This window comes from Dendrobates tinctorius, unplaced genomic scaffold (genome assembly GCF_039654945.1).
Source record: "Dendrobates tinctorius isolate UK_male_01 unplaced genomic scaffold, ASM3965494v1 ptg000211l, whole genome shotgun sequence".
NCBI classification, from domain to species: Eukaryota; Metazoa; Chordata; class Amphibia; order Anura; family Dendrobatidae; genus Dendrobates; species Dendrobates tinctorius.
Genome location: NW_027361878.1, coordinates 9,258,839 through 9,275,631, shown reverse-complemented (window position 1 = coordinate 9,275,631; position 16,793 = coordinate 9,258,839). Strand labels below are relative to the sequence as shown.

General features: G+C 42.9%; 1 protein-coding gene across 8 annotated transcripts in view; it reads right to left on the bottom strand.

The window, feature by feature from the left end:
* The window catches only part of CDHR5 (cadherin related family member 5), a 60,136-nt gene extending 45,455 nt beyond the window's left edge, over nt 1-14,681 (bottom strand). For 6 of the 8 annotated variants that reach the window (XM_073554396.1, XM_073554397.1, XM_073554398.1 and 3 more), the window contains exon 1: nt 14,518-14,680. In XM_073554396.1, coding sequence (XP_073410497.1) covers nt 14,518-14,578 — 61 coding nt within the window. In that variant the 5' untranslated portion in view covers nt 14,579-14,680. Of the gene's footprint in view, nt 1-14,517 lie in introns of all 8 variants that reach the window. The other 2 variants (XM_073554395.1, XM_073554401.1) reach the window with 2 other exon arrangements.
* Nucleotides 14,682-16,793: the final 2,112 nt, after the last annotated feature.

Below are 16,793 nucleotides of genomic sequence, written 5' to 3'. Positions count from 1 at the left end.
CCCCGTGCTCCACAAGAAAGTTTTTTTTTCATGACATATTGCACTTTATGTTAGTGCTAAATTAAGGTCAATATGTTTTGCTTTTGTTTATGAAAATATCTAAAATTTGTTGAAAATGTATAAAAATTAGCTATTAATCACCGCATATACGCCTTTGTGAGAGGCTTGGAAATAAGTACATAGTGACCGCCAACGAGTGAAAATGCAGTGGGTGTCAGCTACTGTAGGTAGGTATTAGCACCAATCGTATGTGTTTAACCTCCCAGATGTTGCTGTCAATAGTGACAGTGGCATCTAGAAGGTTAACAGAGGGAGGGTGCTCCTTGTTTAACCACATCGGCACCTTGCGATTGCTGATGGGTGTCAGGACAATCCAAGACCAAGTAAAGCAATATTTTTCTTGGAAAAAATGTAATTTTTCATTTTTTTATTCCACTTTGTGTTAATTCTTGAAGGTTTAATAAACTTCCTGACATTAGTTTTGAAAACTTTGAAGAGTGTAATTTATAAATGGTTTCACTTTAGGGGGGAGGGGGTTCCAATATATAGGTTCCTCTACGTCACTTCAAAACTAAATTTCCTTAAGATAAAGAAAAATTGCTGCTAAATTTTTAACCATTGTAACATCTTAACATAATAAAAGAATATTTGAAATATGATATTTGTGTGATATGACTGTCCAGTTTAATTGTATGCAAATTCTAAGTTTGAAAATAGCTATTTTTTCTAAATTATCAATATATTTTAAATATTTTTGAAAAGAAAAAACATATTAACTAAAATTTATCACGGACATGAAGTACATTGTGTCCCGAAAAAACTAACTCATAATCGCTGAGATATGTGGAAACATTCCAGTGTTATTACTTAAAGGGCTGGCTCCCACTTGGAACTTTTTGTTTTCTAATAAATTGGTGAACACGCAGTGATGGACAGCGTCTTGTCTTTATTTCTCTCTTTTTATGTTTTTCAGGTTTCTATTTGTGTACTACACCTGCCGATTCAGTGGACTACTGTGGATTCCCAGGACTACGGCAGACCTGCATGGCTTTTTTAAAAAAAATAAATTAGGGAACCAGTGAAAGTGTCGGAAAGTGTTTATTCAAATGAAGGATAGACACCCCTTCATTACTAACCCCAGGGCTTGCTGCCAGCTGTGATTTTGTGATTTTCAGCAAATCACAGATGACATCAACCCCCATTACCAGTATCCTGATTCCCAATGCACCAGGGCAATCGTGAAGAACCGGGAAAAGAGCCAGAATTGGATCATCTAATGGATGCTCCATTTCTGAGGCGGCTACAGGCTAGTATTTTTAGGCTGGGATGGCATCAATAACCATGGAGCCATGGACATTCCCAGTCTGATAATATATGCCCCCAGCTGTCTGCTTTATCTTTGCTGGTTATCAAAAATAGGAGGACCACATGTAGTTTATTTATTTATTAGGTAAAACAACGCTAAACACCCTTTAATGCCATGAAAGGCACTAAAGGGTGCAAGTTTATTATATGTAGGGGGCTTGTGAAATTATATATCAACAGGATATCTATTTTATCTATCTAATATCTATCTATTATATAATATCTTTCTATCATCTATATATCTCTTTATATAAGATTGCATTAGGTTTGTAAACTAGCTTTAAGTTACATAGAGTATTACAATATGGAAAAGATGATGTTAAAAATGGAGAGCATACACATGTCATACGTATGCTACGTGAGAAAAAAAATGGCACACTCACATTGCACTCGCTTGACATACGGAGTGGCATATGTAGAAACTCGTCCAAATTTTCAGGATGAACATGAGAGCGATTTTTTTTTTATACACAGATGTGAGGGAGGCCAAAGTGACACTTATCAGAATTGAAAAAATGGGGTTTGGTCATTAAAGGGAACCTGCCACTCAATTAATGATGCCTGAATCATGGACAGGTTGAATCAGAGCTTGGCTGCATGATTGCTCTGTAATGCTCCGCCCTGGCTGGCTCTTTAAACAATGTTTTCTCTGAAACACTGGAGTATTTCAGAGAAAAACATCCAGTAACTCATTCATGCTGCCCAAATCACTGTTTATAGACCGATTTCCTATAAGAGTATATTCACACAATTTTTATTTCAGGCTGGCAAACCTATCAAGTTTGTATTGGTGTTTTTGTCTGCCTGCTGTTTTTTTAGCATTTTTACAGAATTTTTAGGGCATCTTTTTTACACCATGCTATGCTATGAATCAATAGCCTAAACTGACCAAAATGTCCTCTGACAAAAATAGACACCCATACATTGAATATGAGCAAAATTAATGTTTACTACAACTAATCTTATATATAATGGTGGATGCATTCTTCTGTTAGAAGCCGGGATGGGTGATGCCTGCGCAGTATGGCGCCAGAGTCAGCGCGTGAACATACCGTGATCTCCGGCGCCATTTAACTGAAGACACTCTATATGCGAATTCGCAAACACAGTGTCTTCACAAAAATGGCGCCGGATATCGCATGCGCAAGCGCTGACTCCAGTGACATTTTATTCAAGAATTCTACTACATTGTCAACATAGCATTGCGCCCGTGCCGGCCATAGGCAGAATGCTGTTGGCAGACATATATAAAGCTTCCGCTTTATACGGATACTTTGCAATTCTGTAGCACAGGCAACTGTAAATGGTTAAAGGGAATCTGTCAGCAGGTTTTTGATATTTAATCTGGGAGGAGAATAATATAGGAACTGAGACTCTGATTCCAGGATTGTGTCACTTATTAGGCAGTGTGTTGTAGCTTCAATACAAACAGTGTTTTATCAGCAGGAAATTAACCCTGCCGGGCTACATCTCACGGGCACAGCAGTCCAGCTAATCTGTGCAACTCTGTCCTGACCACTGATTTACAGTTTGCTGACAGTGTAGACAGGATGCTGCCAATCAGTGGTGTGGGCGGGGTTATACACAGCTCAGTAGGCTTACCGCTGCTACATCTACATCAGACAAAACAGGGATTCAATGATAACTGCACCAAGCTGCCTCGTAAATGGCACATCCTTGGAATCAGGGTTTTTTTTGCCTTATATTATGCTGCTCTCAGATTTTATAGCAAAAACCTGCTGACAGATTCCTTTAGTAGATGCTGCTTTTACACCCAACGGTGGCATAAGTGGATTTGTGGATGCACTGTGCCACAGGAGCGGGTCTGCTTAGGAAGGGGCATAGCTAAGCGGCTACCTGATGCCCCTGATGGTGGAAACAGACTGGACTGAAGGTAGCCACCAGGTTCCACTCCTACTTCAGCAGCTGACCACAGGGTTCAGCTTCACTGACACGGGCTAGGGCTATGTTCATACACACCAGTCTAGGATACTGGATCAGGGACTGGTGGCACAAGGACTGGGGGACGAGTTTCAGGCACTGGCCTCTCACAGACCAGGGGACGAGGACCAGACACATAGGTCTTGGATACTGATTCAGGCACCGGCCACATATGGACCAGGGGACGAGGTTCAGGACCCTATCCACACACGGACCGGGGGCAATGTTCAGTCTCTGGCCGCACTGGGACCAGAGGACTTTGAAATCAGGACCACGCCATGGGCCCGGGGTGATGAGTAAGCTGGTGTCCCTGCATGGTGGGAGGAGACACCATACAGGAGCGCAGCACTGCTGTAGGAAAACCGAATTGCATACAGAATGCACGTGGATGACAAATGAGAAAAAAATAGTTCCACTTTTCTATATGAAATTCTAATAATCTTTTTAGACGATCATTTGAACATACCCTAAGGTTCACACTGAGTTTTCTGCATGGGTCCAAAACTCTGCCCAATGGCCGCTCGATTTGTAAACAAAATCTATTCAACTCAACCAGGAAGACTCAACGTGTGCAATCGCTCTCAAACTAGCGACAGTTTATTGGTCTCGGCTCAGATATCGTTCTTATTTACCATCTTTATTCAATATCTCATACATACAAACTAAAAGCCTGTCCAATATCAATACCAATCCCTTCATAGCAAGCACAGAAGATGGCAATTCCTGACTCACAAAAAGTCTAGTGGGCCATTTTTACGGATACACCTGGGTGGGCCGACTTCAAAATGGCCGCCATGGTCACCACCCATATTGAAAAGTTTTCCCCCCCATATACTAATGTGCCACAAACAGGAAGTTGATATCACCAACCATTTCCATTTTGGTTTAGGTGTATCCATATAAATGGCCCACCCAGGTCAAACCTTATAAATGGCCCACCCTGTATATGAAAAAGACCCCTGTGCAGAGCCCAATGCTGATTGATGTGTCATAACAACCTCACGTGTGCCCTGGGAACGTGAGTGCCGACACCGCTGGAACAGTGTCAGCACGGATTGTGAGAATAAGTCTTTTTATTTTAAATGAGGGGAAAACACTCAGGTTCAAAAGGGGTTGTCCTAGTTGAGGACAACCCTTTTAAGGACACAACCAATTTACATTTTTGCATTTTAATTTTTGCCCTTTTTCAAAGAACCGTTACTTTTATATATATATTTCTATATAATGCTTATTTAGTATCGAAAAACGATAAAGACTACTTAGCTGACAGTTGTCATCACAAAGTCACATGATGCATTTACTAAACTACCATTATCTATTACTCCTGATGAAGCTTGGTAATAAGGGGAAACGCGTCAAGTGACATGGTAATAAGAGCGATATGATAACAAGCTCACACTAGCTGAATGATTTTAGTGCTTTGGTAATAAGCTTAAACTGGCTAAATTATTTGCATTATTTCTAAAGACTTGTAAACCGCTGGTGATGCGGATTAAACTGTAGGTTTCCACTGGTGAAAAAGTCTCCACTTGACAAAACCTCCGAATGGATCTACCGTCTATACCAATATTCCTGAGGTGATGTTTTGAAATACACTTGCACTTTTATATATTGAAAAAACACAAAAATTGAGCTTGGTTTGAGTTGGTACACATGCAGCATATAAATGCATGTTCTCATGGCCAAAAAGCATACAAAACCTACAAAAGACAAAATGAAAAACCCCTGCTATAATTAAATAAGTAAAAAGCAAAAGTGCATTTAAATCATACAGAGTTCTTAGTAATACTGTATTTGATCAAACATAGCATAAAGGCCGTCCCACCATCGACAAGGTGACTCTGTGGTCGGGGCGGTCCTACACTGTCTAGTATTAATAACCTTATCATGTGTCAAAGTTGACGTCTGTGTGAACAAGGGCAGACAAGGACCGGGTCCCAACCACTGGACACCAGTCAGGGGAAGCCTTTAAATACAACTTTTATATATATTGTAAACAGACGATAATTTGGTCACTTTGGGGTTTCCCTTCAAAAACAAGGGCCAGTTAGGGCCAGAAGGGACTCTACCAGTGAGCAGGGGGCCAATTGCCTAATAATAGGGTGCCAACCGCTGCTGCAAGGCAGGTATAGGATAGTGGTTCAACAGGGTGAGAGCTGCTATATTAATGGGTTTTTAGTATATGCCCATTATGTTATGATTAGCGATGAGCGAATTTGTTCGGAAATTGATTGCCACATATAAATTCGGCGCGAATATGGCACATTCTGATTCGTGATTGGAAACACGAGCAAAATTTTATAAAATCGGTAAAAAATGGTAACATTCGGTAAAAAGTGCGGGAAAATATTTGCGTTGCCACAAAAGTATTTTCAGCACTTTAGCAACAATAATGGTGGTGTAATCCACCTCACTTTAGAAATTGAAATCAATGAACAGATTGGTTAGATGTGTTGGGCAGCTATGTCTATTTTTCCTGACCTTCCCATAGGTGCCGTGAGTCATATTCATGACTTACCCAGAGGTTAGCACTTGGGTAGAGTGATGGCGCAGTTGTTTGCACTGTTGCTGTCCAAAGCTGGTGTCCTGGGTTCAACTCTGACTGAGGACAATGATATTCCTCCTCTCAGGTGTGTTTTAGAAATTGTAGTCAGTGATTGTAATGGTACCTGCTCTAGTTTTTTCTGACTGTCCCATAAATGCTGAGAGTCCTATTGATGATCTGGCCTGAAATAAACTCTCAGGCAGCCCAGTGGCTCAGTGGTTACCTCCATTGCCATCCTACACTTTGGGTCCTTAGTTCAACTCTGACTGAGGTCAATGAGATTTCTCCTCTCAAACACATCTTTGAACATGAAATCAGAGACTTCAAATGAAACTTGCTCTCAGGGCTGTGGAGTCGGTAAGCCAAACCTGCGACTCCGACTCCTCAATTTCCCTTACACCAACTCCGACTCCACGACTCCCACATATATTGCTTATATTTAAGTGAAAAATTTATTGTAGTACAATGTGAACATCAGACATTAAATCATTTTTATGATACAATAATCAAGATATTTAGATAGAACATAATAGTCATTGGAATACAACTTTAGAACACAAAAAACTGTAATAAATTATAAACATGTAATACACTATGTAATATCGATTACATATATATATATATATAGTGTGTGTGTGTGTGTGTATATATATATATATATATATATATATATATATATATAACACTATGTAATAAACTATAAGTGGCAAAAAACAGTTTTCAACAAAAACATACTAAATAACATTTGTGCAGTCTATGAATTTGTTCTAAGAAATAGAATTGCCTCCATCAGATCCTCCTTCATAGATGACCTCACATCTGTCCTAATAATTTTAAGGCCAGAGAACAACCTCTCTACAGTAACTTGGGTTGGAGGCAAAGCCGTAACCACATGGGCAACATCTCTAACAATTTCCGGGTATAAAGGAATTGCCTCATGCACAGTCCGTTTTGGTGAACGGTTGAATTTTTCTATTTCTTTGAGAACAAGTGAAACATTTTGCTGAAATATGGTCAATCTGCTTGCTATAGGAGACAGAGTGATATCTTTTTCCTTGCGGCAACGCTTTGCCTGCTCCATGTCATACAAATACTTGTCAAAGTCAAACTCTTCATCTGATGAGGATGAAGATATGGCAGCAGTAGCACTGACTGGACCAGAGTCCTCTTGCGCCTGGCAGTCCTCCTGTAGGCCACTCATCCTAACTGCTACCTCAGTCAGAGCTTCTTTTCCTTTAGTAAGCTGTTGATCATCAAGCAATATACGATGACTTGGGTCCACATAAACAGCTGCCAGAAAAATTTTATTTTCCAATAGCTGTGTCTCTCTCCGTTTCATTGAAGCAGAAATGCCATCTGTGATTAAACAGCAAAATAGCAAGTTCTTCCGCTCCCTCATGAAAATGCCAGGAGTTAAATCCTCAGCTTGTAATTTTTTAGTCACAGTAAATGGGTGATTAAGCAATTCCTTCAATTCAGCCACCTGTGCCCATTGACCTTTATTTAGGGTTACTTGAGGGTTCGCCATATCTATAAGAAACGGTTTTAGTAGATCAACAAATGCCCTTTTCCAGCACGTCTCTTCAAGATGGAATCAATTTTAGGGGTTCTGGTGGCAATAACCAATTTCCTCACTTTTCCAATCAGATTTCCAGCATGTCCCTCTTGCAGACTATCTCTTATTGCCAGCTGCAGCGTGTGCACAACACAGCGCATGTGATGAATAGGAAAGTGTTTTGAAGCAGATTCAACAAGATCATCTATTTCTACAGTATAATTTTGCTGTTCTTCTGTAGTAATATCTGTTTGTTCCTCAGTTTCATGAACAGCACTGTGGCCTTCCATCTCAAACATACTGAATCCTAAATGTTCCTCTAGCTGTTGTTCATTACTCTCATTCATCAGTGCAATTGTACTTATGTTTGAAGCATTGTCCGTTACAATAGCAAGAACCTGTTCTTTTTTGAGTTCGTAATCTTGCAGAACTTTTTCCACTAAGGCCTGGAGAAACTGGCTGCTGTGATGAGCTTTAGTATCTTTTACTGCCAGCGTGTTGGTAAGAATTTTTGTTGTCACAAACATATCGAACATTGATGGCAAAATAGTTCACTCTGTGACGTGTGCAGGCATCCATTTTAAGAAACATGAAGCGTCTTTTGAGAGTCTTTTTAAGATCTTCCTTTTGTTTAAGGGCTTCTTCAATCACTAATTTTCTAATACTTCCTCTTTCCAGAGAAACACCAAGTTTGGGGGCCATTTCTCCATTAAGAGCTGTAAAAGCTGGTCGTGCAAATAATGTTAATGGTACACCGTCCTTCACAACAAGCTGTATGAGCTGTCTTTTAGACATATCTGCTGTCATTGTTACAGTAACTTTGTCACTTACAAAATATCTTGTTAATGATGTTTGAGACGCTCTTTTCTCCTCCTTTGCCTGGCAGGAAGTGTTAGGGTACCGTTACACCTAGCGATGCACCAGCGATCCCGACTAGCGATATGACGCAGTCAGGATCGCTGGTGCATCGCTAGGTGGTCGCTAGTGAGCTGCCACACAGGCAGATCTCACCAGCGACATCGCTGGGGACGGGGGTCGCTACTTACCTGTCAGACGCGGCGATCCTGCGTCCTCCCGCCCGGCTCCATGCGTCGCTCATCGGTGCCACAGGAAGCCCAGCAGGGAGTGACCGACGAGGAATGGTCCAGGAGCTTCTCGCGCGATCAGCGATAACCAGCGGGGGAGCGGTCGGAGGTAAGTATCACATGCAGCGATATCGCTAGCAATATCGCTGCAACGTCACAAAATCGGTGACTTTACAGCGATATTGCTAGCGATATCGCAGTGTGTAACGGGGGCTTTAGTCTGTGTGCTATCTGGCTTTCATTCTTTTTGGTACAGATAAGATATGGAGACAGAAATGGATAAATGGATATATACTGTAGATAGAGCAGCTTTCTAATCTGCTTTTGATATTGAAAACATTATCTATGAGCTCAAAAACCTTTCAGGTGATGCGGTTTTTTAAAAATCTGATCGGCTTTTGCAGCTGAAAAACGTATCCGCAAAAACACTGTGTGTGAATGTAGCCTTAGATCAGGAATAGAACAGCCATTTATAGGACATTTCATAACTTTCCCAAATTCCTATGAAAAAATATTCAGCACGTTCTGCATTGAACTTCTGTACCCAATTTATTATATATTTTAGGAGTCGGAGTCGGTCCATTTTATACCGACTCCAACTCCGACTCCGACGCCACCAAAATGAGCACCGACTTCGACTCCACGACTCCGACTCCACAGCCCTGCTTGATCTACCTTTTCATGACCTGTCCGTGGATACTGATAGGCATATTGATGACTGAGCCATCAGGTAATGCTATGGTGGCTCAGTGACTAGCTCCCTTAACTTTCAATGCTTGGGGACTTAGTTCTACTCTGACTCTCTGGGGTTGGAGTAATTCCTCCTCACAAGTCTACTTTAGAAATATGAAATGGACCTGCTCTAGTTGTTCCTGATATTCACATAGGTCCTGGTAGTAATATCAATGACTTTGCCAAAGGGCTTCTTCTGAGCAGTGTGGTAGGGGGCCGGGCTTGGGGGGTGGACCACTGCTTACCAGACGAGGCACAGACGAGACGGAGACCGATTCCACTTGTAACAGTTCCAGGTTTATTCGTCGTCCTCCTGACGACCACCAAACACGCACCGCAGCTTCTTTACACCACTCTGTTTCCAGGCCCGGGTACCTATTCCTTAGCTCCAGTCGCAGTAACGCACCTCGTGGATCTTTCACTGGGGGGCTGTCCTCGACCAATCTACCCCCAGCGCTTCACCTGCCCGAGGTCGTACGCCCGGGGCCTCGTCTGTCCCGCAGACCGTTGGGTCAGGGCCACCCCTGACTGTCTCTTCTCCTCGTCTGTCCTGTGGTCCGTCGGGTCAGGGCCACCCCCCTGACTGTCCTCTCTGATCAGTCCCCTGGTCGAGCTCTTTTCTGTCTCCGTCTTCTGTCTTCCTTAGGACTGAACTAAACTGGAGCCCCGCCTTCCTGTATTTATCCCCTCTCTCACAGGGGAATTTCCCACCCAGGCTCCTATCTCCCCCCATGACTAAGCGTATCTGAGACATAAGCTGTTGTTCAGTCCTACACTACTCTCCCCTGCCATCTTGTGGTCAATTCACAGTACTGCACTCCCTTTTCTGTCTTTTCCTGCTGTTACCTTTCTAACCTGTCAATCTCCATCCCAAGTGCAAAAACCGCCCCCTCCTTCTACCAGTCACGTCTGTCCGTCAAGTCACCTTCCCCACAGCAGCATGGTGGCTCAGTGGAAAGCACTGGTACTTTACAGGCTGGGAGTCCAGGGATCAAATCCCACCATGGATGACATGTGCAAGGAGTTTGCATGTTCTCTCTGTGCTTGACTGGGAATTCACCTATGTGCCAAAGTGGCCAGTGCTGTGCTAAATGATAGTGTTACCTGTATCAAGGAGCTAAACAGCTGCTATTCTGAGGTTGGATAAACATTTGGATTTAGGGAAATGAGAGGTACAAAATGTTGAAAAATTTAGCTTAGTCCAAAAGGGACTTTTTACAGCTCAGTTGCAACTGAGCTGAATATGTAACAAGTCAGTTTCTTGTTTCAGGACATTCATCCAATAAGAACTGAGGCTACTTGCCCAATGAAGTGGACAGGCAAGTAGCCCTCCTGGATGCAGCACAGGTAACACCATCATTAGCCACAGACCTTCCATCACCAGCACCTACCTGTATGTCTTTGGAGCATGGGTGGCAGCCCACCAGAGCACAGGGAGAACATACAAACTCCTTGCAGATGTCATCCATGGTGGGATTTGAACCCTGAAATCCCATACTGCAAAGCACCAGTACATTCCACTGAACTATCATGCTGCTCGGAAGATAACCTTCAGCAAAATCATTGCTATGACTCTCAGCACCAATGGGAAGATCTGGAAAAACTACAGGAGGTCTTTTGCAATTTCTAAAGTACAACTGAGAGGTAGAATTACTCAGACCTCAGTCAGAATTGATCTAAGGTCCCAAGCATTGAAAGGTAATCGAGGTTTCTTCTGGAAAGAATCCGCCAATAAAACAAAACAGATGCCATCCTTGTGAGCAGCAACTTTTTGTTTTGCAATACAGCCTATAGGTATAAAACATAGGGGATCTTTATTATTGTAGTGTTTTTTTAATTTGGAACACTGATAATTTATTGGTTTTGCGCTAGGTTTTCCCTTCCAAAAAAAACTAGGGCCTCTTAGGGCCAGAAGGGACAGCCGTCGGTGATCGGGGGCACCAATTTTGTAATCTAGAGGGTGCCAACCTCAGCGGTAAGGTAGGGATTTACAGTGGCTAAATAGGGCAAAGCATATCCCTCCGGTTCATACTAGTGGTGGGTGGTGGTGTTATATGGTTTTATTAGCTATTGTTTGGTTTTTATCTTTAAGCTAAGCAATAAAAGTTATATTTTATGATAATTTGTAAAGTACAGCGTTCTCTATGGTATTTCTCTCAGTATAGAAGCATTTATGCATTCTGCGTGACCTCACAACTTGCACACTTCTAAGGACGCACCTATACAGGTAGTGTCGGACTGGGGTTGCCAAGGGCCCACCAGTAACCAACTCCAGGGGCCCACTTTTCAGCTACATGTAAATGTGACATTATCCTCAATAATAAATGTATATAACAATGAACGGGGTAGATTGGTAAATTAATAAGATGCTGTCATTGTCTGTACATAGTGCCAAGTATTGCTCATATAAGAGGGTGGTGGCCCACCGGAGGATTCTCCTGTTCTTCTGTGGGTCAGTCTGAACCTGACCAGGGGCTCACCAAGGAATTCAACTGCTCTCCTGTGGGCCACTCCAAGTCTCTATACAGGTAATTTAGATTCCCTTTTTCACAGACGTCATTACGATGTATATATAGTGCTCGTGTATTATTTTATAACCAGCAGCCTTATCGTTTAACTACGAGAATTGTACTGTAGTACAAACTCCCCAAAACAAAGAAAAGAAAAAAAAGAAAAAGGGAATGTGATTCATAGGTGAATAATGAAAATGGAAAGAAAACCATAAAATAGATCATTCATCCATAATAATGAAAGTCTGACAAACTACTGACACATATAATTCCACCCTTTACAATATAGTATTCTAACAGAAGGAAGAACATACATACAAAAAGAAATGGTGGTGATAACAAACATCTGTCCCCTGCTAGTCCTCCGCCCGTCTTCTAGTATACCGGTATATTAATAAATATATCCATAATGGATACTATATTGGACGTCTTTGCTACATATCTAAGGACTGATGGCCATTACTGTACCAAGTGTGGAAGTAGAAGTGACAAGCTATCATTATCCCTCACCAGGCTTTCCCCAGTACGGCCAGTATACCCAGTGTAACCAGTATACCCATCATCAAACATTTTCAAAAGCTCTGAATTTGTATTGAGGATATAATATTTTAGAATAAGTCATGTAAAACATAGTAGATTAGGCTATAAATTTGACATGGGTTGACAAATTGACAAGAAATCGCAGAAATTCATGCCAATGGCAACTCCAGAAACTGTTATCTTTTGTAAGTTTAGAAAATTAGGAAGGGGAAAGGGAAATTTGTGCTCACCAAAATAGTCCTATAAGGCTAGTTTCACACTTTCTTTTTTTTGCAGCGCGTTTTTCCCGCAAAAAAACGCATTGAAAAAACGCATACAAAAGCATACAACTGCTGCGTTTTTTTCAAGCATTTTTATGAGCATGCATGAAAAAAACGCAGCGTTTTTATGCGTTTGTATGCGTTTTTAGTGCGTTTTTACCGCGTTTGCGTTTTTTTCCAACATTAGGTGGCCCCTCACACTAACCCAAACCATGACTTTACTAACCCTAACCCTGACCCTAACCCTAACCCTGACCCTAACCCTTAACCAAACCATACTTAACCCTAACCCAAACCCTAACTAACCTTAACCCTAACCCTAACCCTGACCCTAACCCTTAACCAAACCATACTTAACCCTAACCCAAACCCTAAACCCTAACTAACCCTAACCCTGACCCTAACCCTTAACCAAACCATACTTAACCCTAACCCTGACCCTAACCCTAACCCTGACCCTAACCCTTAACCAAACCATACTTAACCCTAACCCAAACCCTAACTAACCTTAACCCTAACCCTAACCCTGACCCTAACCCTTAACCAAACCATACTTAACCCTAACCCAAACCCTAAACCCTAACTAACCCTAACCCTAACCCTGACCCTAACCCTAACCCTAACCCTAACCCTGACCCTAACCCTAACCCTGACCCTAACCCTAACCCTGACCCTAACCCTTAACCAAACCATACTTAACCCTAACCCTGACCCTAACCCTAACCCTAACCCTGACCCTAACCCTTAACCAAACCATACTTAACCCTAACCCTGACCCTAACCCTTAACCAAACCATACTTAACCCTAACCCAAACCCTAAACCCTAACTAACCCTAACCCTAACCCTAACCCTGACCCTAACCCTTAACCAAACCATACTTAACCCTAACCCTGACCCTAACCCTAACCCTAACCCTGACCCTAACCCTAACCCTAACCCTGACCCTAACCCTAACCCTGACCCTAACCCTTAACCAAACCATACTTAACCCTAACCCTGACCCTAACCCTAACCCTAACCCTGACCCTAACCCTTAACCAAACCATACTTAACCCTAACCCTGACCCTAACCCCAACCCTAACCCTGACCCTGACCCTGACCCTAACCCTAACCCTAAACCCCCTTAACTAACCCTAACTCTAACCCAAACCCCTAAATTCCATGGTTAACAAAAAAAAACGCATGTGCAAAAAAACGCATACATGAGCATGCCAGTGCGCACGTATGCGCATCCATAGGCTATAATGGCCATTTTTAGCGCAAAACGTGCGCATACGTGCGCATGCGCTTTTTTGCAGGGCCAAAAAATGCAACATGCTGCGTCTGGAAAATACAAACGCACACCCCAAAAAAACGCAGCGCATGAAAATCGCATACATGCGCTTACCAGCACGCAGGTATGCGCACCCATGTTAAATATAGGGGAAAAAACGCATGCGCACATATGCGTTTTTTTCCAGCGCAAAAAAACGCAAATGTGAAACCAGCCTAAGCCGGTCGTGCCTAGGGATCAAATGGCTGACCACCATGTGTTGCAAACATGAAGAGAGAAGGAAGATCCGGCACTGGAGACTTGATAAAATCCACGATAAGTTTTATTCACATAATTTCATGATAAAACCATAAAGGGGAAAACAGACCCCCACGCCTGACGCGTTTCGAACCTTACACCAGGTTCTGTCTCTGAGGAAGAACCTGGTGTAAGGTTCGAAACGCGTCAGGCGTGGGGGTCTGTTTTCCCCTTTATGGTTTTATCATGAAATTATGTGAATAAAACTTATCGTGGATTTTATCAAGTCTCCAGTGCCGGATCTTCCTTCTCTCTTCATCTTTTGTAAGTGTTTATTGTCTTTTTATAAGACTTTTCCATGCACTTACTACATGACATCAGTGCTTTACTTACATATACTGTACTGCATAAGTGCCGACATATATATATATTGTAAAGACAAAGCGTTTTAAACAGCAGATGTGCCCTTACCTTGTGAGTAGCATCCCATTGGAAAGACAATGAGAAAACATAGGGCCAAAAGGGGCCCCATTTTACACGAGACAGTCCAGAGCTTCCAAAAATATGTGCCTAGTCCTGGGTTTGTATGTAATTAGATAGTTCCTCTCATGAAAAAGACTGTACATAAACTGAACACCGAGTATATTCTCTATCATTAACCTTTGATTCCTTCCCTGTTATTCGTTCACTTATTTATGGCTTTGGCGATAAGGATATGTCTCATTCACTATTCACCCAATCTCACTTAACTGCATCTCTACCTATGTGAAATAATACATAAATATTCTACAATTTCCTACAAAATAACTGACAATGAGCTTCTATATACTTACTTAGCTTAGTTCTGCTAATTTTAATTGTTCTTTCCAAGCAAATTGACAACTACAGTAATATGGTCGCTGTTACAGCTACCCCCAGTAATTGGGACACTGTGGAGACTCTTTATCGGCAAATACCTACAATGCCAACCATTGTGTGCCTCCATAAGTTGCCTAAAGTGATAGCCATACCCCCATCCCAAAGGGTCAGCACTCCTTCTTTAGCACCTAAATTAATAAATACAAGGAGATATATAATGTATTATTAGATTTCTTTGATGGCCAGCCAGGCTATCATGTTTTATATGTTCCTGACAGCAGCAACTAATCTGTGAGGGCATCTATCCACTTCCAGGAACATTCCTAAAGGAACTGTCTTGCTTCTACCCAAAGCAAGAATGCACATGGCGAGACAGAAGGGGGAGGAAGCTCTGTCACTAGGGAAGGAAACAAGTGGGCACCCCTGAATGTTGCCCTGCACCACCTTGAGCTCCCTAGTGTCCCTATACGGGTTCTTTCACCCCCTGCGGTGATCCTAGCCATGCCTTACCCTAAGTTCCACCCTGTTTAGTAAGTTGGATAGTAGAACCGCTAGTCCTACTCTACTGTAAAGATACAAAGGGCAAGCAGACAGGGGTAAAAGAAAAATGCAATCATACAAAAATACTCAAACAATCCAGTGAAAAATAGGGAAGGAGAAAGTGATGCAACCTAAATGGGAATAGAAACTGGGAGACACACACACAAACCAACTACATGCAGATATCTCCTGAAGCAACTCCAAATGCCTGCTCCTTTGTCAGCTCTCTCCTCCAGCTCCAAACCAGGTAGTTTCAAGCAGAGGACAGTGATAAACTCAGAATAGCTGGAACAACTCAAGACCGAGAGCTTCAGGAGACAAATGTGGCGCCCCTGAGGCTCAGTCGCCACAGCGGTACTGCACCTTCTCCTAACGTGTAGTGCCCCACCAACTAGGTAAGTTGGGAACTCCTTTCCACACTCCAACACTCGCATCCCACACAGCAGGGTAGTTCTGCACATCCACAGTGAGGTGTCTCTCTCAACCTAGACATTAGGAGAGCCTTGGTAGTTCCCTGCATGGAACACTGATGTGCTGGGAGGTTGGTGGAGTGGAGATCCATATAAAAGGTTTGGAAGGTTTAGAGATCAGATCAGTCTGACGGAAGGTCAGTGAGGAAGGAGGCCACTCGGGAGGAGTGGGGATCCCTGGAGGAAGGGATGGAGGAAGGAGTGCTGCAGCTGCCTCAGTGATCTGAGCCAGCTGGCACGGGAAAGGAACAGAAGGGAAGGACGTAGAACTGCAACCTAAGCTTCCATAGGAAAGAGGAGTAGAGAGAACAGAGAGGAGACGTGGGTTGGAAGAGGAACCCTGCCTATAGGTTCTCAGCGCAAGGCCGGGGCCCGTTCCCCGAGGTTGTATGGACACTTATGGTTCTGCAGCAGACACCGGTGGAGTAGTTGCCGGTAAATGCACTACTCCCATCTAAGACTTGTGGCACAACAGCAACTGAATAGAGAGCCAGGACTCCAGAGAAGGGAGTCCCCGAGAGAGGCTACAGCTGTCTGTCATACAAGTAGAGTTGTTAGGAACATCTGACAGGAGGAACTTCAGAGTACCACGGTATTGGAGCTCTTCACACTAAAAGGCACAATAGACGAGTCGTTCAGGAGAGGTACATGTTGGCGGAGTGTTGGAGAGGAGAAACCTGACTTGCCCGGGAGGTTGATTGAGTCTCTGCCCCGGAGGACACGGCACGGAGGCAGGCACCAGTGTGTACCGCTGACTGTGAGTAAAGCTTTGGAACTGCAAGCCCTGGTGTCTTCCATTCATTTGTGCGCTAACACCGTCAGCACCGCTACATCTGGGTACCAGCATTCCTCACACAGCCTGCACCTATTCTCATCTAT